Genomic DNA, 27,577 nt, shown 5'->3' with positions numbered 1-27,577 from the left:
GCATTTTGGAGTATATGATCTTGTTTGTATTTTCAACCCGATTCTGACTGAAATTTAAAACATCATATGGCAAATACGTAGTGAGAACAGGAGGAAACCTCAACTCAAAATATAAGTAATCAGTAGTGTGATTGCTTTGAAAGAAATAATAGCATAAACCGTAAATAGTTTATTGAGAACGCTTCATTTTCATTGATATAGTATTGGTATGGTATTTTGTAATATATCCGTAGGCTTTTAAAATGATGTTCCGAATAAGAGGTCAAGTCATAAAATATCGTACATTAAAGTATCAACCTAATTTTAATGTTATCATATTTTGTCGAACATTTTAAAACGTTTTTAAATCCAAATGTACGGAATATACGAGACCCCGCCCACCAAACCTTGCGTGCTCGCTGATTGGCCCAGTGCACGTACGCCTGCCTGGCTACGTCAGCACGTCGTCCACTATGCGCGAGCCGTCTGTATAAAAGACTACTACTCTGATACTGTACTCTGATCTTTGTGTCAGACTTTAACTTTAACAAACTTAACCGCACGTCAGTTCTTTGTTGCCTGGCTACGTCAGCACGTCGTCCACTATGCGCGAGCCGTCTGTATAAAAGACTACTACTCTGATACTGTACTCTGATCTTTGTGTCAGACTTTAACTTTAACAAACTTAACCGCACGTCAGTTCTTTGTTGAGAAAAACAACGGGGGTCCTCGTCAATCCGACGTCACTAGAACGCGGCATAAAAAGCGGGGCGTCTGAGCAGAGGGCAACTTAGAATCGATCGTATTTGGTTGCCTTGGACGACTTTTGCCATGAATTGCATTGATGAAATCGAGGGATTGAAGATGATTATGGATGGCACCATCCATATGGCACCCAAGCAAAGCCAAGTAGCCCAGAACCAAATGCGAAGGTGAATATGTCCCCAAGTTGCATTTATTCATCCATTTATTTCCTGTTATGTGAAATCGAAGTGAACTAACATGAGAATGTTATTGTTGATTACAGAAACATGGGGGACTATGCCGAGGTTCACGGACCCCACAGAGCCAATCGCGGGTATTCAGCCTCGCTGCAGCCTCTACAAGTCCACAACGGTCTGTCTAATCCACCGCGTGCGTCCACCCTGCTGGCACCCAAGCAAAGCCAAGTAGCCCAGAACCAAATGCGAAGGTGAATATGTCCCCAAGTTGCATTTATTCATCCATTTATTTCCTGTTATGTGAAATCGAAGTGAACTAACATGAGAATGTTATTGTTGATTACAGAAACATGGGGGACTATGCCGAGGCTCACGGACCCCACAGAGCCAATCGCGGGTATTCAGCCTCGCTGCAGCCTCTACAAGTCCACAACGGTCTGTCTAATCCACCGCGTGCGTCCACCCTGAGGGAATGTGAGCTCATCATCCGTCAGCTGTACAACACCAACCGTTCACAGTCCCAGCAAGTGAGGCTCGCATTTCAAAGCCTTTGCCATGCATTGTGTGTCTCAACTCAGGGCAACATTTGTGCGTCTTCCAGATTGTGCGCTACAAGGAGTTGCTGGAAGATATTGTGCTCAACAAGAGAAAGAGAATCACCCCCGAAAACTACAACCTGACCAAAGCCTTCCTTGCGGATGATATTTGGTAAGGTATCAGAAAGCGTCGCTGTGTTAGCCGTGACGTGGAAATGGTACATTTCCAATCGAAGCGATTTTTTTGCAGCAAATTCTCTGACAACACATTTCCGAAACTGGATCTGAAAACAGAAAAAACGTAAGTGATTCTCATTTTATTTGTCCTTACATGTGTATTTGAATGAAGGGATAGGAATTAAAACGTTTTCTTTTTAAATACAATTCTTTGATGAATCAACAAAATAGATGACGTTACTTGATTATCAAAATGATCATTAATTGCAGCCCTACTTGACTATATTTGGTGTCAAACACTTCAATGCACCTTTCCATATCCAAGTGTGGGAAAAAAAAAACACTTTGGTGTTTAAAAATATCTCTTAAATACTTTTGTAGACAAGTCAGGTACTATTTTAGTCAAGTGGAAGCCTGAAAAAGAATCAGCGACTGTTTTGGTCTTGCCATCTGCCTCCAGTCTACGTTCTAGTTAGGAATTGTGTTTTTGTCCTCCCCCAGGACCGCCGTTGGCCTCCCGGCGCTCACGCAGGGCCTCAACTCATCTGTGGCGGAGCGCCAGAGACGGAATCGCGCCGTGCACAGAAGCCACGTCAAGGGCACGGTGCGATGAGATGATCCAGATGCTCACCTCTCACCTGCAACTACGGGGACATGCAAAGTCAGTGTCCGTGTGATGTCACAGATCAAACAGCCAATCAAAAAGCCGTGGAAGAACCGAGAGAAATGTTTTCGCTGGGTAGAAGCTTGTAAACGGCAGGGATTTACAGTACCTAATGTCACCAAAGACACACATATATATATATATATCATTGTCAATTATTCTCAAAGCATCCCCTGATCTTAAGCCCCCCAAAAGAGCTACGAAAAACTCCCAAAAACCCTACTAAAAAAAATCATTTTATTTAATCGTATTTATATATTTATCATAAATGTATCATTTATTCATATTACCTTACCATACTACCATATAACCCTAACCCTAAATATTTCTGACACGTCACCGGTCCGTAGCTTTCCATTCGCTTGTGAGTTACTCCATCATACCATATTCATTCCGGGTATTGAGAGCCAGGCTTCCTTAGTGGAGTTGTTGGTCCTCTGGGATCTCACCCCCAGCAACACGGGTTTCAATTTTGGTGGGGCCTAAAAAAATTATTATGCCCTGCATTTGACTAGGGGTGTAACGATACATCGATACGCATCGATTAATCGATCGTAGAGCACTAGATCGCGATACATCGTGAATGAACCGCAGCAGGCTTTAAGATATCGGCAAATATCGTATCGTAGTTCTTTATATCGATATTATATCGTAGCGTGAAAAAACCCGCGATTTACACCCCTACATTTGACCCATCCCCATGTGATCGAGGCTTCCGTAGTGTGGTGGTTTGTCTTCAGGGCTTTCACTCCAGCGACATGGGTTTGAGTCTGGGTCCAGCCTAAAAAATAAATTTGCAACACAGTTGATCGTGTATTTCCCCATTTAACCATCCACCTCCCTGAAGCTTAGGGTTGGGTTTAGAGCTAAGGTTAGGTTTAGAGCTAGTGTTTGGATTAGAGCTGGGGCTAGGGTAAGCGTTAGAGCTAGGGTTAGAACTAGAGCTAGCGTTAGGATTAGAGGGTTAGGGTTAGGATTAGGGTTAGAGCTAGGTTTAGGGTTTGGGCTAGGGTTAGGGTTAGGGTTAGCAGACCCCGAGCAGGGGTCGGGAACCTTTTTGACTAAGAGAGCCATGAAAGCAAAAAATTGGGAAATTTATTTCAGTGAGAGCCATATAATATATTTTAAAAGTGAATTCAACTAAATGTCAGTATAATAAGCCTCTTGAATTTATTCTTTTAAATAATGTTGTTATAACACTCATCATTACAGAACAGTTCTTGCCGACAGAGGCATGTCTTGTATCCGTTTCATTATCTTGTCTTCAAAGTCCGCTTTATTGTCAATCTCTTCACATGTCAAGACAGACAAAGAAATCGAAATTACATTTTCTCTATCCCACGGTGACGAGACATATTACACGATAGACATACAAGTAAACGACACAATACAAAAACAAGAAGGCACAAACATTAAATAATAAGAATGTTGAATAAATAATAAATAAACAGATAACACAATAAATAAGAGGAGCAAAACGGAGCCAGTGTGCATACAGCAGACAGTAAGCGTAGCGCAAAAGTACAGGACGCTTTGTTCGGAAGATCATGAAAAAATTCATTGGCTACATCCAGCATGAACGTTTTAGCATACTCGCCAATATTTTATTTTATCTGCGAGCCATATGCAATCATCAAAAGAGCCACATCTGGCTCGCGAGCCATAGGTTCCCGACCCCTGGGTTAGTGCTAGGGTTAGCTCGCCATTTTCTCGACTCGTACTCGCACTCTTAGGGTTAGCTCTAAGCCTTACCCTAACCCTAGCTCTAACCCTAACCCTAGCCACAGCTCTAACCCTAACACTAGCTCTAAACCTAACCCTAGCTCTTAACCTAACCCTAAGCTTTAGGGAGGTGTGCCGTTTTTTTCCGTGTATAGTGCGCCCCCGTGTGTAGTACGCACCCCTAAAAATGGCATGCTGATGCTGGAAAAAAGCTTGTACCCATGTACAATTTTTTTTTTTAATTTTTATTTCTTTTTTTAAGTCCCAATGATCGTCACACACGCAGGGAGGCAATGGGTCCCATTTTTAGTCTTTGGTATGGTCTTAACTAGGCTGGATGTCATTTTTTTTGTTGGCGTTGATTTCTCCGACTGCCCGTAAACGCACCACCGCGTCTGATACGAGAGCATTGCGGTCGCATGGAGCGTGTTTGAAGTGAACAGCAGAGAAGAAAGGAACAAGGCAAAGTGTTGTGAAATAAAATATTACCTGTAATACGGATTTAGGTAGAGAACTGAACTCTCGCTCTTTATATAGCTGACGTGTCTTGCGCATCCGTTCTGGGCATCTGTAATGGCGGCCTCCGTATGATATCCGGTTTGCGGTGACAGAGCCGTCGCTGAAATTTAGAAGATATTTTTAAAGTCCTGATCTAAAATTTAAGTGGACCTCAGTGCGCACTGCGCAGGGAGCTTAATTTGGTGTGGTCGCGCAACCGCAGCGCGCCGGGCGTTCACTGTCGCATTGCTTAAAGAGCGCCTTTGTGTTTTAGGATGAACAGCAGAGACCAAAGGAACAAGGCAAAGTGTTGTGAAATAAAATATTACCTGTAATACGCATTTTGTTATTTGCTGATTGAAACTGCTAATTAAACTGTGAATTGAAACTAATAGGAAGAAAACAACTCTCGCTCTTTATATAGCTGACGTGTCTTGCGCATCCGTTCTGTGCATTTTATTTCACAACACTTTGCCTTTCTTCTCTGCTGTTCACTTCAGACACTCTCGTATCAGACGCTTGCTCGATCACCTTGGGGGGCGCGGTGCTATTCCTGGGGGGGGCGCGTGTGACCCTGGGGAACAGGCTTTTTTTTTGGCAGTACTAGAATAAAGTGTAATTGCGCGTTTACTACAGCAGGGGGCAGTGGCGCTCTCATTGTTACTTCTGTGACGTTTGCGACAGTGCAACATTTTACGACTTACAAGACAAGTTAGGATAGTCACGGTGGGGAGGGGGGGCGCGAATAGTTTTCTTCTTGCTAGGGGGGGGCGTAACAGAAAATAATTGAGAAGCACTGGTTTACGGGCAGTCGGAGAAATCAACGCCAACAAAAAAAATTACATCCAGCCTAGTTAAGACCATACCAAAGACTATAAGAATGGGACCCATTGCCTCCCTACGTGTGTGACGAGCATTGGGACTTAAAAAAAAAAAAAAAGAAAATTAAAAAATTTTTTGTACCCATGTATAATGCGCACCCCAGATTTGAGGACAATAAATTAGTTAAATTTTGCGCACTATACACGGAAAAAAACACTATGGTTAGTTATATGGGGCACGAGCCACTAGTGTTGCAAGTTTATTTTTTCGGCCACACCCAGATTCAAACCTGTGTCGCTGGGGTGAGAGCCCAGAGGACTAACCACTCCACTACGGAGGCCTCGATCACATGGGGATGGGTCAAATGCAGGGCATAATAATTTTTTTGGGCCCCACCAAACGAAACCCGTGTTGCTGGGGGTGAGAGCCCAGAGGACCAACAACTCCACTAAGGAAGCCTGGCTCTCAATACCCGGAATGAATATGGTTTGATGGAGTAACTCACAAGCGAATGGTCAACCTTTATTTACGCCAGGGAAAAATCATGGCCAAAGCTTAATTGAAAGTGAAAAGTGCCACACCCGCCCTCACCCCCACTTTCTGTTTGATCTGTGATGTCACACGGACACTCCTTTAGGTACGTCGCCATTTTCAAGCGTACCTAAAAACACGTCAGTTCATTAGAGAAAAATGATGGCCAAAGCTGAACTGAAAGTGAAAAGTGCCACACCCGCCCTCACCTGTTGCTGTAACGTCACACAGTTAACCAAATGTCCAATTTTTGCTATTTAAAAACTACTACAAGTGTTATAAAATCAAGATCACCCAAAGAGAAGCATCATCTCCCCGTTGTTGCATCCCTTCATGTATATAAGTTAGCCGTGCATTAAAGAAGTGTTGTTTCAGTGAGTTGTTCTTTCTTTCCTTGGCAAATCGCATTTCGACATTCTGACTTAATATAGTTCACGCCAGGAGGGAGACGCAACACCTTCACTGACTAATCCGTTGATGCACAAGAAGGCATTTCACTCCTTGACTCGTCCGCAAAGTCCGGATTCGTTCCCTCACTGATCCGTTCTCGCGATGAACTGGAAATGCAAATCACACAAGTTACGTCACTGACTCGTAAAGTCCCTCCTCCATCTAACGCTCGCTGGCGCTGCTGATTGGCTGATTTTCTTCTTCGTTTTGTTTTACGGCGAGGTAGCACCAGCTTCAATGGGCATCACTTTAGGAAGTGATTCGTTAACTCTCGTTCACTGAAAAGATTCGTTCTTTTTGAACGAGTTGTTCACTCACAAGCCAACACTATTTGAAATCTTTTTGACATTTCAGCGAGCTTACATTAAGAGAGGGAGGAAACGCAGCAAACACCTCACGTGCAGAGGTGCAGGTGTTACCTCGAGGAGGCGGAGCTCGGCAAATAAAGTTGATAGTAATCATACCAACTTTGACCTTGCCCTTTATGTTTTGCCGTGAATGTTTGAAGGGATTCCTTTTGTTTGTAGCGCATTTAGTATTTGCATTAGGTCCATTAACATGCACTGAGAGCTGCACAGCGGCAGCCACAAGGGAAATGATGACTGAAACCTCGAAAACCAAAGGAGCCAGCCACATTTCCTTGTTTTTTTCATCTTCTATCTGGCATGCGATTAGATGGCATGTCATGCTAATTCACTTATCTAACGTGTTTCTTTTCAGCGCCGGTTCTATTGGGTTTTTGGATTTTTTCTTTACACCATTTGTTGGAATAATTTAAGTAAAGCCTTGTCATTGATGAGTTTATGGCTTTCCTTTCATCTAGGTTCTTTCTCTTGAGTGACTTTTGATCTCTGTCAGCCATATGTGTCCTTCCTGTCCTTATGTTATCTGTGTGTTTTTGTTCCTGTAAGAGGTAAACACAGTTTGACGTGGTTGCGTAGGAGTTATCCCATATTTACTCAAGTCTTGTTCAAGGGTTTCGGACAAGTCACTCATTGTTATTGCGTGTTAATTTACTAAGTAGATAAAGTCTAGCCAAGGTTTAGTTGCATTGTTCCACAGGAGTTATCTGATCTTGCTCGCGGACGACTCGGCCGTGACAACTGTAGAAGAACAGATGGACAAACTCTGCAGGGGTCACGGGCCGACAATGAAGTGCTAATTCACACCACACTACATTCCTTAGCTAATCAGCGTTGCTACAGACACAATCGCCCCTCCCTTTGGTGTAGCAACGCCTCTGTAACCAGGGCAACCAAAACATTAAATAGAGGAGCACGTGGAGGGAGAACTCAAAATTGATGGAGATTGTAACCGAGTTTCCTCTCTCTATCGTTCTCCTCGCGAGAAAAGGCTTAATATTCTGTCTCACTTGTGGTTTGTTTGCTGTTGCTCTTCTCTTAATAGTTATTCAGTCATTGAAATAAACCTGACATTCACCCACATGCCTTTGTTAAGTTTCAAGTGTGTTTTTGTAAGAAAAAAAGATTTTGGCCATGATTCCAAAAGGTCATTTTGGGACTAACACAACAGTGGTCGTCACCAAAAGAACGCTATATGTCGGTGTAGCTTTTTTTTTTTTCTTTTCTCAAGGAGGAGTAGATTATGAAGAGCTACATGTCAAGAAAAGCCCATTGGAACATCTGGGTTTTATTTGAGGTTATTCAGAGGTCTTTTAAATGGTAGCAGTTGTTGGCTGACTCCCACATTGAATAGCCACATTGCCAAAAGGGTGTGCACACTTGTGCAACCACATCATCTCAGTTGTTTGATTTGACGTCTTCTTAAAATTTTTATTTATGTATTAGAACGCGATCTAGCTCTCCGGCTAGCTGGCTCGCAACCTATTTAGTAACTAGCTAGCTAGATGGCTATTTCAAATGTGTACAGGTTGTAGTTCACATTGTTTGTGGAAAAGGGTGTGTAGACTTTTCATATGGATTGTCGCTATTTCACTTCCACGTGCCGTCGTATGGAGTGCTTTAATCGTTTCCAAGTGCCACTTGATTGCCTCTGCTGCCCTTTTTACAAACCAATCTAATCTCAGGTGAAAAAGGTACTGAGCATCCAAAATTCACCACTTTCATACAACTATTTTTAATTGCTGCTCATTATTTAACTTCCATCTTGTACAATGGAGCTCAGAAGAGTTTTTTTTTTTTTGTATGTACACAAAAGGAGCCTTGCATGGTATTGTTGGGAGTGTATAGCGGTCGAGTACCCAAGTGCCCTTTAGTTTCCATCATTTTTACACTAAGAGGCCGCCGCAACATTATGAGCACTGCCAGTTTGCAGTCGTGTACAGCTACTGAGAGTTGTCGCCAACTTTGATAACACAACAGAGTCAAACTCTCCTTCCAATACAATGTGCGTAAAATATTGTTACAGTAATATCTCTCTAACAGTGTTAATCACAAGTGAACTTTATCGATTGTAATGTTGCGGCTGGTTGGTGTTGAAAGATCTTCTGGGGGATAGAAAAAGTCCTAGAAAGTAAAGTTCAGATGTAGGTCATGTCAACAATACGTCAAACATTGCTGGCCAATGATGGATGATTTTCCTTTCATGCAAGTCAAATGTGTATTCAGTTACGCTGTTTTATTGGGACTGATGAAATAGAAAACGCACATGGCAGGTTTTTTTTGTTTTTATACTCTTAACTGTGCTAATGAGTGGAAAGTAACCCGGTGGCAGATCAGAATAAAGTAAAAAGTTCAAGTTGTGTGTAATGCAAATGATTCTTTTAATGACAGTGTTGTATGGAATAAAAGTATAACATTGAAACAGATGAAGAAGACCCATCCTTTATTGTTTGCCACAAGTCACATTCGGTTTGATTTAGTGCACATGAACAAGATTGCCCACAATTTGTGTATGTCATGACCGTACAATTTAAGTTGACTTTTTGTCGGGCAAAATGATCTGGGTCGTACCAAAATGTTATTTTTTATGTGTAAATAAAATAAAGTGAAATTAAAATTTGTTCTTTTATATACAGTGATGTCTTGAGATTTAGTTCGTGACCACATTGATCAGTCAAATCATCTTTCCCGACTGAAATTAATGGAAATGATAGTTGGAAAGTGTGCAATGTGTATTTGAATAAGGAATAAAGTCTCTCTAACACTTTATTAATATTATAAATATAAATTTCTGGCAATAGCCATTAGTATGTGTGTGATAATTTAATTACACATAGTTCTCTTTGTTAATTTTAGTTTGACAATAAAGTTGAACTGTTTAGTATCAATAAAAAGGCTGAAGCCTGATTTTTCTTTTTATATTATTATGAACTCAACCGTATACTTTAGTGACATGTAATGTGTTCTCCTCACTTGGACCGACAGATGGCGCCATAACCGCAATTCAGAGGAGTTTCCCCTATGCATCAAATATCATATATCAACTTTGGAATCACAGCCAAGTTCGAGGTATTGTAATCATGTCACTCAAGTATGTATTTTACATTTGAGCCTATGCTCTGCTAAGTTTCAACATGTTTATGATAATTGGGGAGCAGAGTATCTAGAACGTTTCAATCAGTTGATACATGCATACAATTTTATGATGTACACCTCTGCATAATATCGTATTGTGATCAACATGTTCCCTGGGGTCACACGTGCCCCCCCAATTTGACAAGGGCTGGCTTAAGTTTAAATTTGCAGTGAATACCTTTCCCTCTAAAGGAACATAATGGTCACAACTCAGCAGTGTGCAAATATGTCTGATTGCCTAACATCGTTGAATGATATATCCAATTGGCTGCTATATTGGACTTTTGGACCAGTGATGAGCACTGTGCTGTCCACTGTATTGTTCATTTTGGACATGTTTACAAATATATTGTGTCTATAAAAAAAATGCTATATGTCAAAACACGAGCATGGATGAAAATGCGCATAAAGGTCATTAAGGTCATTGTTGCTCTTTCTTCGGACAGGTGCTCAGCTGTAAGCGAGAACATTTCCAGTTAGAGGGAGGAACCTGGAGAATGAGAGAAAATGAGACTGAGTAGCAACAGTAGCAAGAGAGACAGAGAGAGAGAGAGGCGGGGAGGGGAGGGGAGAGAAGAGAAGAAGAAGGGGAAGGGGAAGGGGAAGGGAAAGGGAGTGAGACGAGGGACAGACGCAGGCAGGATATCTGCACTGTCAGTTCCAACCTTTTTTTGTTTGTTTCTCCAAGCAAGCAAAGAGGAGTTATCCAAAGAAGGGAGGAGGGAGGATAGAGAGAAGACAAGGTAGCGATGGACAGCGGAGATCCTCACTCTGAGCCTTGGATGGCCCGCAGGACGCTGGAGCCCATGGAGTCCGTGCGACGGCCGCGTTAGGCTGCTCGCACGCAGCCTTCAGGTATTCCCTTTTCATACATCAATGTGTTTTGGAATTCACCAATGAGAGGATGAGCAAAGGTTAGTTGCTGAAACTTTGCTTCAGTGTCAAATAGGGCTGATTATTTGAATAAGCCATCAATTATTTTGCCCTGATTTCCGGCCCTTAATTAAAAAACAGGACATTAGTTCACGTTGACCAACATAACTTCATTATGACTGTTTTAGAAAATGGGCAAAAATGTTGAGTACCGTAAATTCCCGACTATAAGCGGTGACTTTTTTCCAAAATTCTGAACCCTGCGGCTTATAGTCAGGTGCGGCTTATATAAGGATTGTTTTTGTGATGACTTGATCACTTTTATACACTGCGGTATCTTGAAGAAAAAAAGAACAAGAAAAATACTATTTTGAAACACTACTATGGCTGCTGCTTATTCTGGCTGTGTTGCTTGTGACTATTATGAGCTTTAGTAGGAATGCACGCTAGGTGACCTGCGTCAAAGGGCTCTAAACCCTTCGTCACAGGCAATGTTTAGAAAGACATGTTAAACCAGGGGTGGGCAAACTTTTTGACTCGCGGGCCGAACTGGGTTCTAAATTTGGACCGGAGGGCCGGACCAGGAGCAGATGGACGTAGGCGTTGTGTGAAGTCATATAAGCGACCTGTAAAGGTCATTGCATAAAAGATCTTGGCCTTTAGTAGGTAGTAAAGCATGGATATTCCAAACAAGTTTTTTGAAAACAAATGCATTTATTAACAGCATTAAAAAAATAATAATTCACTAAAAAACTGCTATCAGTGATTCTCATAAAATACGACACTGTTATTATGAATAACAATCTCCATCACTTCAGTGCCTGCAGGTCAGATTAATGAAAGATGTTTATTTTATGAGATCACATCAAACGGCAAACATTCTGACCAAATATATCATCTTGAAGAATCGGTGAAAGCATACATCCAAATAAAGTAATCAAAACAGCAACACGGTGAGGGGTATCTGAAAATCAGAGCAGAGTTTTAACTCGCAAACACCTGGTAACAGAGGTGAGGAAACGGGAAACACTTGCTTAAAGTAAGCCTTAAGAACTTTACAGGTTAAGATTAGTCGCAAATAGGTGGTGCATCAATGTCCTTGAGCATCCTGCATTGTTTGAAAATGAGAATGGTCGCTAGTTTCAATCCCTGCTATGTGTACAAATCATATTCAAAATGCATTTTTTTACAATAAACTTGAGAGCCTCCTGTTCATTTTCAGTGGGAACAGTGTTGTTGGTGTCCCTTTTTTGCTAGTGCATCATAGTCTGGAGTAAAATTTGTTGTGGCAATTCTTAGGCGAGATCCGAGGTGTTGGTCCGTTTACCTTGATCTGTGACGGGTTGATGTTGATGTGGCTGAACGTCACGTCGCGTACGTCGAGCCAAATTGGCCACTCTTTTTTAACATTCGGCACTCACTTCTTTTTTTCGGGCCACTCATTTTAATGGAAGGATTCCAGGGGAAGGTTTGTGGGTGGCTTTAGCGCAAAACTGCATCTGAAAGCTCAGCGCGCGAATTATAAGAACGCTGTCGTCAAAGCCCACGCTCTAAATTCGGGACTGATACGAATAGAGCGAGAGTGCGCCAAATCCGTACTACTGAGTACGTACACGCACTTGTGAGTGTGCACCGAGCTTTCTGACACGGCTTCCGGTAGTAAATGCGCAGGCGAGCGCTTCGCCATCTACTGGGAAAACGCAGTCATTGCAGGCAAAATGACCAAAAAAAAAAAGTTTAATAATACAATTTGTTCAGGGTTGGCGGGCCGGATTAAACGGTTCCGTGGGCCGGATGTGGCCCGCGGGCCGTAGTTTGCCCACCCCTGTGTTAAACTGTTATTAAAACTTTAAAAAGGCTTTCTGTGAACGGTCTTTCTTTGTAAAAAAATGCGTGTGCACGTGCGGCTTATAGTCCGGTGCGGTTTGTATAAGAAAAAAACTAAAATATCCCCCAATTTTAGCTGGTGCGGCTTATAGTCCGGAATTTACGGTATTTATTAGTAGTGTTATAAATGATTATTTATCAGCTTCTGAGATTCTTTTTGGACTGAACTTGTTCAGTTGAAATGAAGTGAATGTGTCCATGTGGTTTGTCAACAGCTCATGTTGACTCTTAACACAGCCCTGTCACTAAACCTCAAAGTTGTCTCAAGGAAGTCTTTTCTTCCCTGATCATAATAACATTCAGGATTATATCGGCTGAGAAGATGCACCGAGGAGGCGTTGCGCATCGGGGCAGGTAAGCGCATGTTTGGGGTATGTTCATGCTGCACCACAGCAAAGTCTTCCATATTCCACCCACCACTTCTGCGTCTCACCTGGGGGGGGGGGGGGAGGCTTGTGAAGGCACCTTCGACACGTTATAGTTGCAATCGCAATTAACACTGTGGACACTTTGACTCATCGGCGGTCTGCCACGAGAGGCGAAATCGAGGTGACTGTCTGCCACGCTGATGACTAAATGCTCTGTAATGTCAAATGGGTGTGTGTGTGTGTGTGTGTCTAGTCTCTGAAATAATGATTTTCTGTGGAGCTGGCTTCTTCCAGGCTTCTTGCATACATTCATGAACCATTGGAGTGTTGCCCAACCTTGATTTAATAAAGCAAGGCAAATGCTTTCCATGAGAAAAATCTCAGCGCAAAGCGTCACAAAAATTGGGCGATGATGGAAAATATCCCAGCTGATCCTGCTGTGTGTGTGTTGACCTCATGGGGGCAGTGTGGAGTCGGCATTTTCAAGCAACTCGTTTTTGACAGTAAAGAAGAATACATGCTTTTGAGTGTTATTCTATTTATTAGCTGTAAGTGTGTGCTGCTTCAGAGTATTCATGATTTCAAGAAATATCACTTGATGCTAACATTATACAAATCTGTCATTTTCCATTGACTGCCGGCAATGTTTCAAAGTACAGTCTTAATGTGTGTTATTCTTTTGTGTAACCCTAAACCCCAATGTGTGTGTGTGTCCCTTTCCTGCTTTCGTTTTGGTTTTAGGGCGTGTGTCCTAAATAACAGTGGTTTATACCGTAATTTTCGGACTATAAGCCGCACCGGAGTATAAATCGCACCAGCCATAAAATGCCCAAAAAAGTGAAAAGAAACAAACATATATATGTATATAAGTCGCTCCTGAGTATAAGTCGCTAAACTATGAAAAAAAACACGACTTATAGTCCGGAAATTACGGTAATAGCAACCTGAGCACATGTGAGCGGTTGCGTTTCTTTGATTGTCTCCGACCTGGACCCAGCAGTCCATTTGAGAAGAATGTGGGTCTAAAGGCATGTTGGGAATGTGGAAAAGTGTCTGAGAGAATCCCAGGCTCTTATCTGCTGGGGGTGGGAGTAGAAATACGACGAGGAAGCGAACCCTTGAAAATGGACATGAACTTGAAAGCTGGACTATTCAAAGGACCACCTAGTGTGCAACAGTCTAATCATGAACTTGATTGATTGCTTGATACAAAGATGTCCAGTATTTTCATTTCTTCTGGACGCCTGAGAACATTTGGCTCACTTGAGCCGCTTAAAGCAGGAGGCCCGAGGCCATGGCTGCACACACCTGTGCGTGTTTCTTAATCTTTGCAGCCAAATGTTGCTTCCTAGCACACACACACACACAAAGAAAGAAAGGAGGTCAGTGCTCCTCTTCTTCTTTTATCCACTGTGAACTACAGCATCAATAAGGTTGAGACTTTGAGGTGTTTATGGAGTGGTTCTTATTCCAATGTATTTGACAGGATGCTGACTGGAGGATTTTATGATGATTCAGATGATGCAATCATGCCAAAAACTCTTTTGTCACATGGCAGCAGACTTGTTATGGCAAAGGTTGCTCTTGTGGAGCAGCTTGGGGGCAAAGGTCCAGACTTTGTTGGCCTTTACTTGTGAAATAGTCGTTGTTTCTTTCAGACCTGGCAAATACTGTGGTGAACAATTCCTGGAAAAAGAGTCTTTGAGACGTTTGTCATAAAATAATATTAGTGCTGTACCGATGAGCTCGATACGGATGTCAAAATATTTTCGCCATCCATTCAGCTTTATTTTTGCATTTGTTGAACATTTGAATAAATATAGGGGGATGGAAACCCACTTCATGATCTGTTGGCTTAGTTTACCGTCATTTTCGGACTATAAGTCGCACCGGAGTATAAGCCATAAAATGCCCAAAAAAGTGAAAAAAACCCCATATATATGTATATAAGTCGCTCCTGAGTATAAGTCCCCCCACCCAAACTATGAAAATAAATGCGACTTATAGTCCGAAAATTACGGTAATTGCATCCACCAGCGCTATTTCTCTGAAAACCCACATGGCATCATGAGGCTAAAAATGTAATTGTTTGAAAAGATAAATTAAGAGTTAAATCATGGCATCCACACGCACATTGTTGCTGGAATAAGACTTTGCACACACGTGCTGCTGAATCATAATGGGATTGTGCGTGTGTGTGTATACACACAGACAATGCAATTAGTGTGCTGTTGTGATCTCACATGCACACACAACGCACAGACACCAGCAACTTTCACCCCAGTGTGACTATCTGGAGGCACCGTGTTGTGTCCTGGTTGGGCCATCCATCTTGAAGACCACCAAATTGCCATGTCTGGAGACATTCTCTTCTCCTTCTAGTGCATTCACTTTCTGGTCAAATTGTTAGCTGTCACTCCAAGTTTGATGAGAAAAAAAGGTCACAACATCCTTCAATGAGCGACTAGCAATAAATAGTTGACAAATTGAAGAGTACCGTAAATAACGGACTATAAGCCCCACCGGACTATAAACCGCACCAGCTAAAATTGGGGGATATTTTAGTTTTTTTTCTTATATAAGACGCACGTGCACACACGTTTTTTTACAAAGAAAGACCGTTCACAGAAAGCCTTTTTAAAGTTTTAATAACATACTTTAACATGTCTTTCTAAACATTGCCTGTGACGGAGGGTTTAGAGCCCTTTGACGCAGGTCACCTAGCGTGCATTCCTACTAAAGCTCATAATAGTCACAAGCAACACAACCAGAATAAGCAGCAGCCATAGTAGTGTTTCAAAATAGTATTTTTCTTGTTGTTTTTTTCTTCAAGATACCGCAGTGTATAAAAGTGATCAAGTCATCACAAAAATCACCAAAAAAAAAATCCTTACATAAGCCGCACCTGACTATAAGCCGCAGGGTTCAAAATTTTGGAAAAAAGTCGCCGCTTATAGTCCGGAATTTACGGTAGATTCGTTTTAGACGAAGTTCTGTTAGTATGGCAGAAAAAGTCTACACACCCCTGTTTACTATAAATGCCAGATTTAATCTTGAATTTCAATCCCATTTCTAATGGTGTGATTTGATACCTGAGGAATGCGCGGATCGGATCCGATCATTTCATGCCTTTTCAGGAATTTGGCTTTTTTATCACACACAAAAAATGACATTTTCTGGACACTCAATCAGGTTGTGTCATTTTATGCAGAATAAACTCCACTGCCACCATATGAGCAGATGTGTGTAAGCGCTTCCCACAAACTCTCAAGTGTCAGCCAGGCTCCAACACGCATAAAGACACCTTTTGTCTGGGAACACACAACCATTTGTGCAAACTACCTACCTGCCGTGTGGGGGGGGGGGGGGGGGGGGCGGGGCGGGGCTAAGGCGCTGTGGCTTTCCAACAGCTGCACATTGACAACAAATGTGCAAGTTGAGATTTCATTTCCTGTCTGCGTGGCTGCAGGCAAACACATTTGAAGAACTAACTTTGTCTAATGGAACGAAAGAAAATCCCCCATGTGTGCGCTGTTGGATTAGATTGTATTTCCTGTGTCCTTCCCTCAGATCTGTGGTGCTCATGCTTCCCGGTTATGGATTCTCTCCATTTCCTGATTTCCACCATCCCGCTTTGCGCTGCAGCGACGACGGTCCCACCATGTGGCTCCCCGGCAAGTCGACGGCGGCTCTGATCTCTGACCCCCACGACGACGACGAGTCTCTCCCTCATCGCAAACACGTGGCCGTGTGCCAGCAGGAGACTTTGACCTTCATCGATCTTCAGCCGTCAGTGAAAGCTCAACTCAATGGATGCGGTGGCTCTCCTGGCTCCACCTACGCCCAACACCTCGACTCTTTTCGACACTCGGGTGAACTGATTGACTGGGCCAAAAGTTACCTGGGCAAGGTGGATGAACAGCTCTCTTCCAATTCTTTTCCTACCAAGATCAAATGGCAAAATAGTCATAAGACGTGTTTACTAGAACATAGTGATGGAGCTGCATCAGGGTGTCATCCCCACCACATCCCTCTTAGTCTCCCTTTGGCCTTCCCACTGTCCCCACTCTACACAAACAGAGACTCCTGGGACTCCCAGATACCTTGTTCTCCATCCCCACCTGAAGGTCCAGATTTTCCCAACTTGGACTCCTACCAAGCGCAGAGGCGAACATCCCAAGGTTCGCTTAAAGAGAAGTCCATTCGTGAGTGTGCTGCTCTTCCTTGAGCTCTTCATAAATGTGCGTTCCACTAGAAGTTGTCTTGTTGTTGTTTTCAGGCCGTAAGATGCAGGTTTATTCTCCGGACAGCCTCAGTGACGACTCTCTCAGCAGCCCCGTCCTGGATGCCGACTTCCTCTTCCCTGTGACCTTCACGTCTTTCCTGGAGGAGGACCTCTGTGGACAATCCTCGCAAGATACCGACCCCAGCCCTTCGTCCACAGAAGCCACTCCGGATCTGCGTGACCTCAGTCCGGATGATATTCTCCAGGATTCACTTGCAGGCGTGAGAGAAGATAGTCAGGACACGGCAATGGCGGGCAGCAGTGTGCCACGCAGTCGCCAAGCAGACCACGAGCGGCGCCGCTTCTCGGCTTCCGAATTGATTTCCAGACTCCAGCTGTCCCAAAAGAAGAATTCCTTCACCTTGAAGCTGGGAAAGTCACTGTCAGCCCGGGTCGCCTCCAAGGACCGACAGAGTTTGAGCCCGGATTGTGAGTCATGGTAACCTTCTCAAGGATGGCGTGACATTTTAATTCAACTAATCATCGTCAATTAGACTCAAGAGATCGTATCTAAAATGAGGAAATAGAATCGTTTATTCAATAATTCATTATTAAACTTGTTTTTGCACGTTGTCATTTTTTTGGGAACACCAAAATGATAAAGCAATATTTTGGTTAATTTTCGGATAATATAATTTATACAGATATACCGTAATTTTTGGACTATAAGTCGCGGTTTTTTTTTCATAGTTTGGGTGGGGGGGCGACTTATACTCAGGAGCGACTTATATACATATATATGTTTTTTTTTTCACTTTTTTGGGCATTTTATGGCTGGTGCGACTTATACTCCGGTGCGACTTATAGTCCGAAAATTACGGTATATTATTTTTATTGGGGGGGGATAATATATACAGTGCCAGATGTATGAATAATGTTTTAGTAGCAGTCATCTTAATACATCTGCACTACTTCTAGATAAGTCCAATGCAAAACCACGGGGCTCCTACAATGATAGCGCCCCCCACAGTCCTGTAGGACCTGTACCGCCGCCACTGCCCAGCAGTGAAATTGGAATGCCAACGCATTGGTGGAGCAGCAAACTTGGGTGAATATAAAATGGTCATATTTTAATATGAATATGTTCCTGTTGTCTGTCATAACATTTCTGAGCAGAAATATGAATCATCACTGCAGCATATTATTGTGCAATATGTCTTTAACGAGAGAACACGTTTCCAGACGTTTGTTGGCCGCCTGGATTTTGGATAAATGTTTCTGAATCGGCTGAGCTGACTCAGTTCAGGCCATCACTTTTACGACAGAAAGTGATTTTTATGGAAATTGAACACTCTCCCTTTAAGTCTTCATCTTATAGAAAGACCACCAAAAAAATAATAGTAACATAATAATAATAAATAATCAAATACCGTTTTTTTCCGTGTATAATGCGCCCCCATGTATAATACGCACCCTAAAAATGGCATGTTGATGCTGGAAAAAAGCCTGTACCCATGTATAATACGCACCCAGATTTTGACCTCTACTTAAGTTTTTTTTTTTTTTTGTACCCATGTATAATACGCACCCCAGATTTTAGGACAATAAATTAGCTAAATTTTGCGCATTATACATGGAAAAAAACGGTAATAATAACAGTATTGATGTTCTCTAATATCGCTGTCGACAGAATGCGAAAGCGATCCACCGAGGAAGACTTGTGCACGCCGCCCGTTGTGTCTTGCTCCAATCGCTTATCAAGGTTCTTGCCGAGTTGTAAGTGAACTTCTGTCCCAACTCTTGCTCTCCTGCATTTCTTCAATAGCTAGCCCAAAAATGTTTTTCTACTTCCCGTAGCCATCCTGTATCAAGAATACAGCGACGTTGCCATCAATAGAGAAATCCAAAGGCAACAAGGCAAGGAGCCGGGCACGGACGAAGACGGCCTCAAGTTGTGTGTAATGCAAATGATTCTTTTAATGACAGTGTTGTATGGAATAAAAGTATAACATTGAAACAGATGAAGAAGACCCATCCTTTATTGTTTGGCACAAGTCACATTCGGTTTGATTTAGTGCACATGAACAAGATTGCCCACAATTTGTGTATGTCATGACCGTACAATTTAAGTTGACTTTCTACGTACCATGTAAAACTCTACTTTGGTCGGGCAAAGTGATCTGGGTCGTACCAAAATGTTATTTTTTATGTGTAAATAAAATAAAGTGAAAGTAATATTTGTTCTTTTATATACAGCGATGTCTTGAAATGAGATGTTTAGTTCGTGACCACAATGATCAGTCAAATCATCTTTCCCGACTGAAATGAATGGAAATTATGTTTGGAAAGTGCGCAATGTGTATTTTAATAAGGAATAAAGTTTCTCTAACACTTTATTAATATTACAAATATAAATTTCTGGCGTTGGCCATTAGTATGTGTGTGATAATTTAATTACACATAGTTCTCTTTGTTTAATTTTAGTTTGTATCAATAAAAAGGCTGAAGCCTGATTTTTCTTTTTATATTATTATGAACTCAACCGTATACTTTAGTGCAGTGCTTCTCAAATAGTGGGGCGCGCCCCCCGTGCTATACCTGGGGGGGCGCGTGTGACCCTGGGGAACAGGCTTTTTTTTTGCAGTACTAGAATAAAGTGTAATTGCGCATCTTCCCAGCAGGGGGTAGTGGCGCTCATTGTTACTTCTGTGACGTTTGCGACAGTGCAACATTTTACGATTTACAAGACAAGTTAGGATAGTCACGGTGGGGAGGGGGGGGGGGGTGATGTAAATATTGAGCAAATATGTGATAAACAGGAGGGAAATGTTGGAATAATTTAAAGCCTTGTCATTTATGAGTTTATGGCTTTCCTTTCATCTAGGTTCTTTCTCTTGAGTGACTTTTGATCTCTGTCAGCCATATGTGTCCTTCCTGTCCTTATGTTATCTGTGTGTTTTTGTTCCTGTAAGAGGTAAACACAGTTTGACGTGGTTGCGTACAAGTTATCCCGTATTTACTCAAGTCTTGTTCAAGGGTTTCGGACAAGTCACTCATTGTTATTGCGTGTTAATTTACTAAGTAGATAAAGTCTAGCCAAGGTTTAGTTGCATTGTTCCACAGGAGTTATCTGATCTTGCTCGCGGACGACTCGGCCATGACAACTGTAGACGAACAGATGGACAAACTCTGCAGGGGTCACGGGCCGACAATGAAGTGCTAATTCACACCACACTACATTCCTTAGCTAATCAGCGTTGCTACAGACACAATCGCCCCTCCCTTTAGTGTAGCAACGCCTCTGTAACCAGGGCAACCAAAACATTAAATAGAGGAGCACGTGGAGGGAGAACTCAGAATTGATGGAGATTGTAACCGAGTTTCCTCTCTCTATCGTTCTCCTCGCGAGAAAAGGCTTAATATTCTGTCTCACTTGTGGTTTGTTTGCTGTTGCTCTTCTCTTAATAGTTATTCAGTCATTGAAATAAACCTGACACCATTCCTGCAAAAATTCCACCTTTCTGCATATTAAGTGTCAGATTTGTTAGGATTTGACAACAATATGTAATTGAGCTAGACACTGCCTCCAATAGAATTGGAACTCGTTTTTATTTTTCCAGCAGACCAAAATGAACCTAATATTTTTTTTGTATTTTTATTTTTTTAATATATCATTGCTGTGTCATGGCAATATGATTGACAGCTCACACCGGTGGTGTAGGGGCCATTCCAGCTTCGTCACCCGCCCACTCTCCCTCCCTCTCTCTTTCCTTCCTTCCTTCCTTCCTTCCTTCCTTGCTTCCTTCCTTGCTTCCTTCCTTCCTTCCTTCCTAGCTTCCTTCCTTCCTTGCTTCCTTCCTTCCTTCCTTCCTTCCTTCCTTGCTTCCTTCCTTCCTTGCTTCCTTGCTTCCTTCCTTCCTTCCTTCCTTCCTTGCTTCCTTGCTTCCTTCCTTCCTTCCTTCCTTCCTTCCTTCCTTCCCCCTCTTCTTTCCTTCCTCCCTTTCTCCCCCTGCGACTCCCACCTCCCCCTCCGGGCGTCAGTGACGTGCACTTTGAGAGCGGGACCTGCCCTCCCGTCGCCATTTTTTCGACTCGTACTCGCACTCTTCGGCGGGCGCTCACTGTCGCATTGCTTAAAGAGCGAGCGCCTTTGTGTTTTAGGATGAACAGCAGAGACCAAAGGAACAAGGCAAAGTGTTGTGAAATAAAATATTACCTGTAATACGCATTTTGTTATTTGCTGATTGAAACTGCTAATTAAACTGTGAATTGAAACTAATGGGAAGAAAGCAACTCTCGCTCTTTATATAGCTGACGTGTCTTGCGCATCCGTTCTGTGCATTTAATTTCACAACACTTTGCCTTGTTCCTTTCTTCTCTGCTGTTCACTTCAGACACGCTCCATGCGACCGCAATGCTCTCGTATCAGACAAGGCTTGCTCGATCACCTTGGGGGGCGCGGTGCTATTCCTGGGGGGGCGCGTGTGACCCTGGGGAACAGGCTTTTTTTTTTGGCAGTACTAGAATAAAGTGTAATTGCGCGTTTACTACAGCAGGGGGCAGTGGCGCTCTCATTGTTACTTCTGTGACGTTTGCGACAGTGCAACATTTTACGACGTACAAGACAAGTTAGGATAGTCACGGTGGGGAAGGGGGGGCGCGAATAGTTTTCTTCTTGCTAGGGGGGGGCGTAACAGAAAATAATTGAGAAGCACTGGGTTAAATGCAGAGGACAAATTTCACCACACCCAGATGTGTGTGTGACGATCATTGGGAATTTAACTTTTAACTCATCATTCTGATGTATTGGTACAATATGACATGTGTGTGTTATGATTCATAATTTTTCATGTCATGACGTCTGCCACACCGTGGTCACGTGACGCGGACGTGACGTTGAAGGGGGGATCTTGCCACTGAGCTGGTCATTAAATAGGAAGACTTTTTTAATGTATTTAAATCTATTTTGAGTTTGCGCCATTATTTCAACGCATAACAACTGTAAGTCTACTAAACAAAACAGCGGTTGCTATAGGATGTCAGCCATGTTGTGGTCACATGACGCGGACATGATGTCGATGGGCGGAGCTTCCGCCAAAATTCAAATCCGAGCGCGCGGCTCGCGACAGGAAGACGGCAATGCCGAGCAACGAGACACAGCGACGACTAACAAGAGAAATATTTTTATTTTCTGCTTGCAACTGTACCGTCCAGAGCGCACACGGTAAATACAACCCATTGTTTTTAAAAAGAAGTACTTTTGTAGCCCTGAAAAGCGAGTGAGTGTGGCGGTTGGTCGGCACGTCGAACTCGGCGTCTGCTTTCAGCCACAGACGCCGAATTTCGACGATTCTCCCTGGTCAACGGTTGTAAATGATCGCGTTGATTAAAAAAGAGAACTTTATTTAACTCTAATTTACCGTTTTAGATAATATTACGCCGCAGTCATGTGACGCGGACGTGACGTCGGTGGGTGGAGCTTCCGCCAAAATTCAAATCCGAGGACGCGGCTTGCAACTGGACGTAGGAAGGCGGCAATGCCGAGAAACGCGACACAGCGACGACTAACAAGAGAAATATTTTTATTTCCTGCTTGCAACTGGACCGTCTAGAGCGTACACGGTAAATACAACTCATTGTTTTTAAAAAGAAGTACTTTTGTTGCCCTGAAAAGCGAGTGAGTGCGCCGGCTACGTCGAACTCTGCGTCTGCGGCCTACCACAGAGGCCGAATTTCGACGATTCTCCCTGGTCAACGGTTGTAAATGATCGCGTTGAATAAAAAAGTGAACTTTATTTAACTCTAATTTACCGTTTAAGATAATATTACGTTGCAGTCATGTGACGCCGATGTGACTTCAATTGGCGCTACTCCCGCCGAGATTATAATTCGTGGGCGCGAATACAAACTCGGCGATTATCAACAGAAATATCTTTAATTTCTGCTTGCAACTGGACCGTCTAAAGCAGGGGTGGGCAAACTTTTTGACTCGCCGGCCGAACCGGGAACCAGGAGCAGATGGCCGTAGTGTTTAAAGAGATTTACTTTTGTGATGTTTGACTAAAGTTGTCGATGTAGCTAGCGTCCAGTGTAATAGCAATGTGTAGCTGAGTAGCTAACCCTAGCTGAAACGTAGTTGCGTTGCATCTGCGTATGTTGGTTGAGGTTAAATGTTAACGTTTAATTTCATTCCATTAGGTTCAACGTTGTTTGCTGTATGTTTTCCACTGTAAGAAGAAGAAGAATGTAAGAAGAATGACTATACAAATCAATTGGAGGCTTGCTTCATTGATCACAACCGTGAGTACCCCTTTCTTCCTCCATTTATGTTCAACACTATTTCATGTCTAACAGTAATTAATGTAACACATAACCATAAGTAAATTGAGTGTGGGCACTCTCAAATTAACATGTGATTATACTGTGTAATCTGTCACCGAGTATATTGTTGCAAAGTAATATAAGAAAAGATCCAAAACTGTAATTCAGAATAGTTTTCAAAAGAAGGCCATTATAATTATATACAAATCTGGTTACCCTGAACATAATAACAAGCTATTTCTTAAATCCCAAATTCTTCAATTCAAAGATTTGGTCAATTATCAGACTGCTCAAATGATGCTCAAAGCGAAGCTAAACTGTTTACCCCAAAAATATTCAAAAAACTTCTATCAATTCAACTAAGTGTTTAATATGGCCTATCAGGGCTGAAGTCAAAATTTGGCACCATCATGTGGTGAAATGTGGATTTGCAGCACATCCAATTTTGCCTGGGAACAAACGGATTAAATAAATCTTCTCTTCTTGTCACTCCTTCTCAAACAAGTAAATTGCCCATTTTGCGCAGTAGATGTTCTGTTAATACCTAGTATTTATACAAAGTCATAATTTAAATTACTTTCAACATTCATTCATCCATTCAAGAAAGATCCAAAGTAGTAATCCAGAATAGTTTTTAAAAGAAGGCCATTCGAACTGTAAACAAATCTGATTACCTTGAACATGATAACAAGCTATTTCTTAAATCCTAAATTCTTCAATTCAAAGATTTGGTTGATTATCAGACTGCTCAAATGATGCTCAAAGCGAAGCTAAACTGTTTACCTAAAAATATTCAAAAGCATATACAAACTATGTCTAATTCAGAACATTCATGTTACTTCACTCGGTCTTATTACCAACTTCTATCAATTCAACTAAGTGTTTAATATGGCCTATCAGGGCTGAAGTCAAAATCTGGCACCATCATGTGGTGGAATCCGGAATTGCAGCACATCCAATTTTGCCTGGGAACAAACATATTAAATAAGTCTTAGTTCTCTTCTTGCCACTCATTCGCAAACAAGTAAATTGCCCATTTTGCGCAGTAGGTGTTCTGTTAATACCTAGTATTTATACAAAGTCATAGTTTAAATTACTTTCAACATTCATTCATCCATTCAAGAAAGATCCAAAGTAGTAATCCAGAATAGTTTTTAAAAGAAGGCCATTCGAATTTTAAACAAATCTGATTACCTTGAACATGATAACAAGCTAACTCTTAAATCCTAAATTCTTCAATTCAAAGATTTGGTTGATTATCAGACTGCTCAAATGATGCTCAAAGCGAAGCTAAACTGTTTACCTAAAAATATTCAAAAGCATATTCAAACTGTCTAATTCAGAACATTCATGTTACTCCACTCGGTCTTATTACCAACTTCTATCAATTCAACTAAGTGTTTAATATGGCCTATCAGAGCTGAAATCAAAATCTGGCACCATCATGTGGTAACATCTGGAATTGCAGCACATCCAATTTTGCCTGGGAACAAACAGATTAAATAAGTCTTACTTCTCTTCTTGTCACTCCTTCTCAAACAAGTAAATTGCCCATTTTGCACAGTAGATGTTTTGTTAATACCTAGTATTTATACAAAGTCATAATTTAAATTACTTTCAACATTCATTCATCCATTCAACCACCGTGACTCCACTCGCTCTTATTACCAACTTCTATCAATTAAACTAAGCATTTAATACATCCTATAAGGTCTCAAGTCACGATTTGGCACCATACTTTGTTGAAATCTGCAATTGCAGCAAATGCAATTTTGCCAGGGAACAAAAATAAATTAAATAAACTAAATAAGTCTTACTTCTTCCCATTAAATAAATTAATAAGTCTTGCTATTCCCCACTCCTTTTCAAAAAAGTAGTTTAAAACGAGGGCCCCTCCCTCAATCTTTAACCCTAACCTCGCACGTCACATTGTGTTGTATCTGTGAATGTTGGTTGAGGCCAAATGATAAAGTTTTCTTTCATTCCTTTAGGTTCCACGCTGTTCGTTGCCAGTATGTTTGAAGGATACAAAGTACAACGTTTGCACGTTGGCGAAGACGTCTCCGGTGAGTCCTTCCTTCCTTTTTATTCATGGGAAAGTCACAGACAACAATAGCTAAAGTAACACATTGTTAGAGGTAACTACATTTGTCTTAAATTGGATAGATTACTTGTTCCCACACCTTTTCGAACAAGTAAACTGGCCATTTTGTGCAGGAGATTTTCTGTTTATACCTAGTATTTATACAGTCATCATTTAAATGAACAAATAAGATTCATTCATTCACTCACTCACTCACTCACTCACTCACTCACTCACTCACTCACTCACTCACTCACTCACTCACTCACTCACTCACTCACTCACTCACTCACTCACTCACTCACTCACTCACTCACTCACTCACTCACTCATTCATTCAAAATATCCAAAGTTGTGTGTGCTATGTGTAGATGAGAATAGATCTCATGTTACTCCATTCGCTCATACGACCAACTTCTATCAATTTATCCAAGCGTTTAATACGTCCTATCAGGTCTCAAGTCAAGGCTTGGCACTGTGCTTTGTTGAAATTTGCAATTGCTGCAAATCCAATTTTGCCTGGGAACAAAAATAGATTAAACAAACTAAATAAGTCTTATTCCTTCCCATTAAATAAATGAAATAAGTCTCTCTTCTGCACAGTCCTTTTCAAACAATTAAACTGGCCATCCTGTGCAGTAGTTTTTGTGTTCACACCTAGTATTTATCAGAAATCACATTTGAAATGACTTCATTCAACCATTTTGGAAATTTGGAATCCCAGCAAATCCATTCTTCCCATTAAATAAAGACGTCTTCTTCCCTTTAAATAAATGAAATAAGTCTTACTTCCCACTGCTTTTCAAACAAGTAAAGTGCGAGAGGCTAGGTGCTAAGAGGCTAGGTGCTAAGAGGCTAGGTGCTAAGAGGCTAGGTGCTAAGAGGCTAGGTGCTAAGAGGCTAGGTGCTAAGAGGCTAGGTGCTAAGAGGCTAGGTGCTAAGGTCTGATGTGGTTAGGTGCTATATATATATATATATATTTAGGTCTATATATCAACCTATTTTAGATCTAAAAATCAACCTATTTTAGACGTCTATTTCTGGTCTATAAATCAACCTATTTTAGATCTATAAATAAACCTATTTTAAACGTCTACGTTAGGTCTATAAATCAACCTAAGGGTCTATAAATCAACCTAATCTAGGCGTCTATTTTAGGTCTATATATCAACCTATTTTAGATCTAAAAAAATCAACCTATTTTAGACGTCTATTTCTGGTCTATAAATCAACCTATTTTAGATCTTGGTTTACACCGAACCTCAGGAGGCTGCGCAAAGTCAAGGAGGAGGCCTACAGGAGCGGCGACCCCGAGCTGTTCAGGCAGACCAGAAACACGCTGAACCGAGAGGTCAGGAAAGCCAGGAGGTGTTACGGGGAGAACCTGAAGAGACACCTCTCTGCCAATCCTGATCCCTCAACGGTGTGGAAAGGTCTGCAGATTATCACGGGCTACAAGAAACGAACCACCCGTCCTGTAGAGAGCCCAAGACTTGCTAACCAGCTAAACAAGTTCTACTGCAGATTTGATCGGTCCTCCCACACAACGGGACCTCCTGCAACACAATCTACATACTCACCTCTCCCCACAACTGCTCCGTCCACACCTCTATCATCGTTGTCACCCACTCACTCTCTTGCAGAGGCCGCGCCCGCACTCCAGGTCCGCGAGGAGGAAGTGCGCCAGATGTTCCGGAGACAAAAGACCAGGAAGGCACCGGGCCCGGACGGCGTGTCACCTTCCTGCTTGAAAGTCTGCGCTGAGCAGCTGGCGCCCACCTTTGCACGGATCTTCAACCGTTCTCTGGAGCTGTGTGAGGTGCCCTCGTGCTTCAAGAGCTCCACCATCGTTCCAGTAGCCAAGAAGCCCGCCATCACAGGTCTGAATGACTATAGACCCGTCGCACTGACATCTGTGGTCATGAAATCGTTCGAGAGGTTAGTGCTGAACCACCTGAAGGAGGTCACGGGCCCCCTGCTTGACCCCCTCCAGTTTGCCTACC

At 42.2% G+C, this 27,577-nt stretch overlaps 2 protein-coding genes and 1 long non-coding RNA gene across 9 annotated transcripts; all 3 read left to right on the top strand.

The window, feature by feature from the left end:
* Positions 1-425: 425 nt before the first annotated feature.
* LOC133148904 (coiled-coil domain-containing protein 74A-like) lies at positions 426-6,248 on the top strand. Of its 2 annotated transcripts, XM_061271746.1 has the most exons (6): positions 427-911; positions 1,007-1,171; positions 1,267-1,447; positions 1,522-1,628; positions 1,707-1,757; positions 2,135-6,248. In XM_061271746.1, exons 1-6 carry the CDS (start codon positions 811-813, stop codon positions 2,244-2,246), a joined length of 717 nt encoding a protein of 238 aa, XP_061127730.1. In that variant the 5' UTR covers positions 427-810; the 3' UTR covers positions 2,247-6,248. The 2 variants fall into 2 exon arrangements, with proteins under 2 accessions (XP_061127731.1, XP_061127730.1); XM_061271747.1 differs by lacking the exon at positions 1,707-1,757 and having other exon boundaries at positions 426-911.
* A 4,168-nt stretch (positions 6,249-10,416) lies between these two features.
* LOC133150131 (rho guanine nucleotide exchange factor 19-like) lies at positions 10,417-19,405 on the top strand. Of its 6 annotated transcripts, XM_061272454.1 has the most exons (7): positions 10,417-10,672; positions 12,881-12,931; positions 16,516-17,150; positions 17,225-17,659; positions 18,149-18,278; positions 18,861-18,946; positions 19,028-19,405. In XM_061272454.1, exons 2-7 carry the CDS (start codon positions 12,900-12,902, stop codon positions 19,177-19,179), a joined length of 1,470 nt encoding a protein of 489 aa, XP_061128438.1. In that variant the 5' UTR covers positions 10,417-10,672; positions 12,881-12,899; the 3' UTR covers positions 19,180-19,405. The 6 variants fall into 6 exon arrangements, with proteins under 6 accessions (XP_061128438.1, XP_061128439.1, XP_061128437.1 ...); XM_061272455.1 differs by lacking the exon at positions 12,881-12,931; XM_061272453.1 differs by lacking the exon at positions 10,417-10,672 and having other exon boundaries at positions 12,515-12,931.
* Positions 19,406-21,878: 2,473 nt separating this feature from the next.
* LOC133150456 (uncharacterized) lies at positions 21,879-26,625 on the top strand. Its single transcript, XR_009713770.1, has 4 exons — positions 21,879-22,394; positions 22,599-22,792; positions 23,369-23,470; positions 25,483-26,625. It is a non-coding gene; the product is annotated as an uncharacterized LOC133150456 (long non-coding RNA).
* Positions 26,626-27,577: the final 952 nt, after the last annotated feature.

The sequence above is a fragment of the Syngnathus typhle genome, linkage group LG2 (genome assembly GCF_033458585.1).
Source record: "Syngnathus typhle isolate RoL2023-S1 ecotype Sweden linkage group LG2, RoL_Styp_1.0, whole genome shotgun sequence".
Taxonomy (NCBI): domain Eukaryota; kingdom Metazoa; phylum Chordata; class Actinopteri; order Syngnathiformes; family Syngnathidae; genus Syngnathus; species Syngnathus typhle.
The sequence above is the reverse complement of the archived record's forward strand: the minus strand, read 5'-3'. Positions and strand labels throughout refer to the sequence as shown.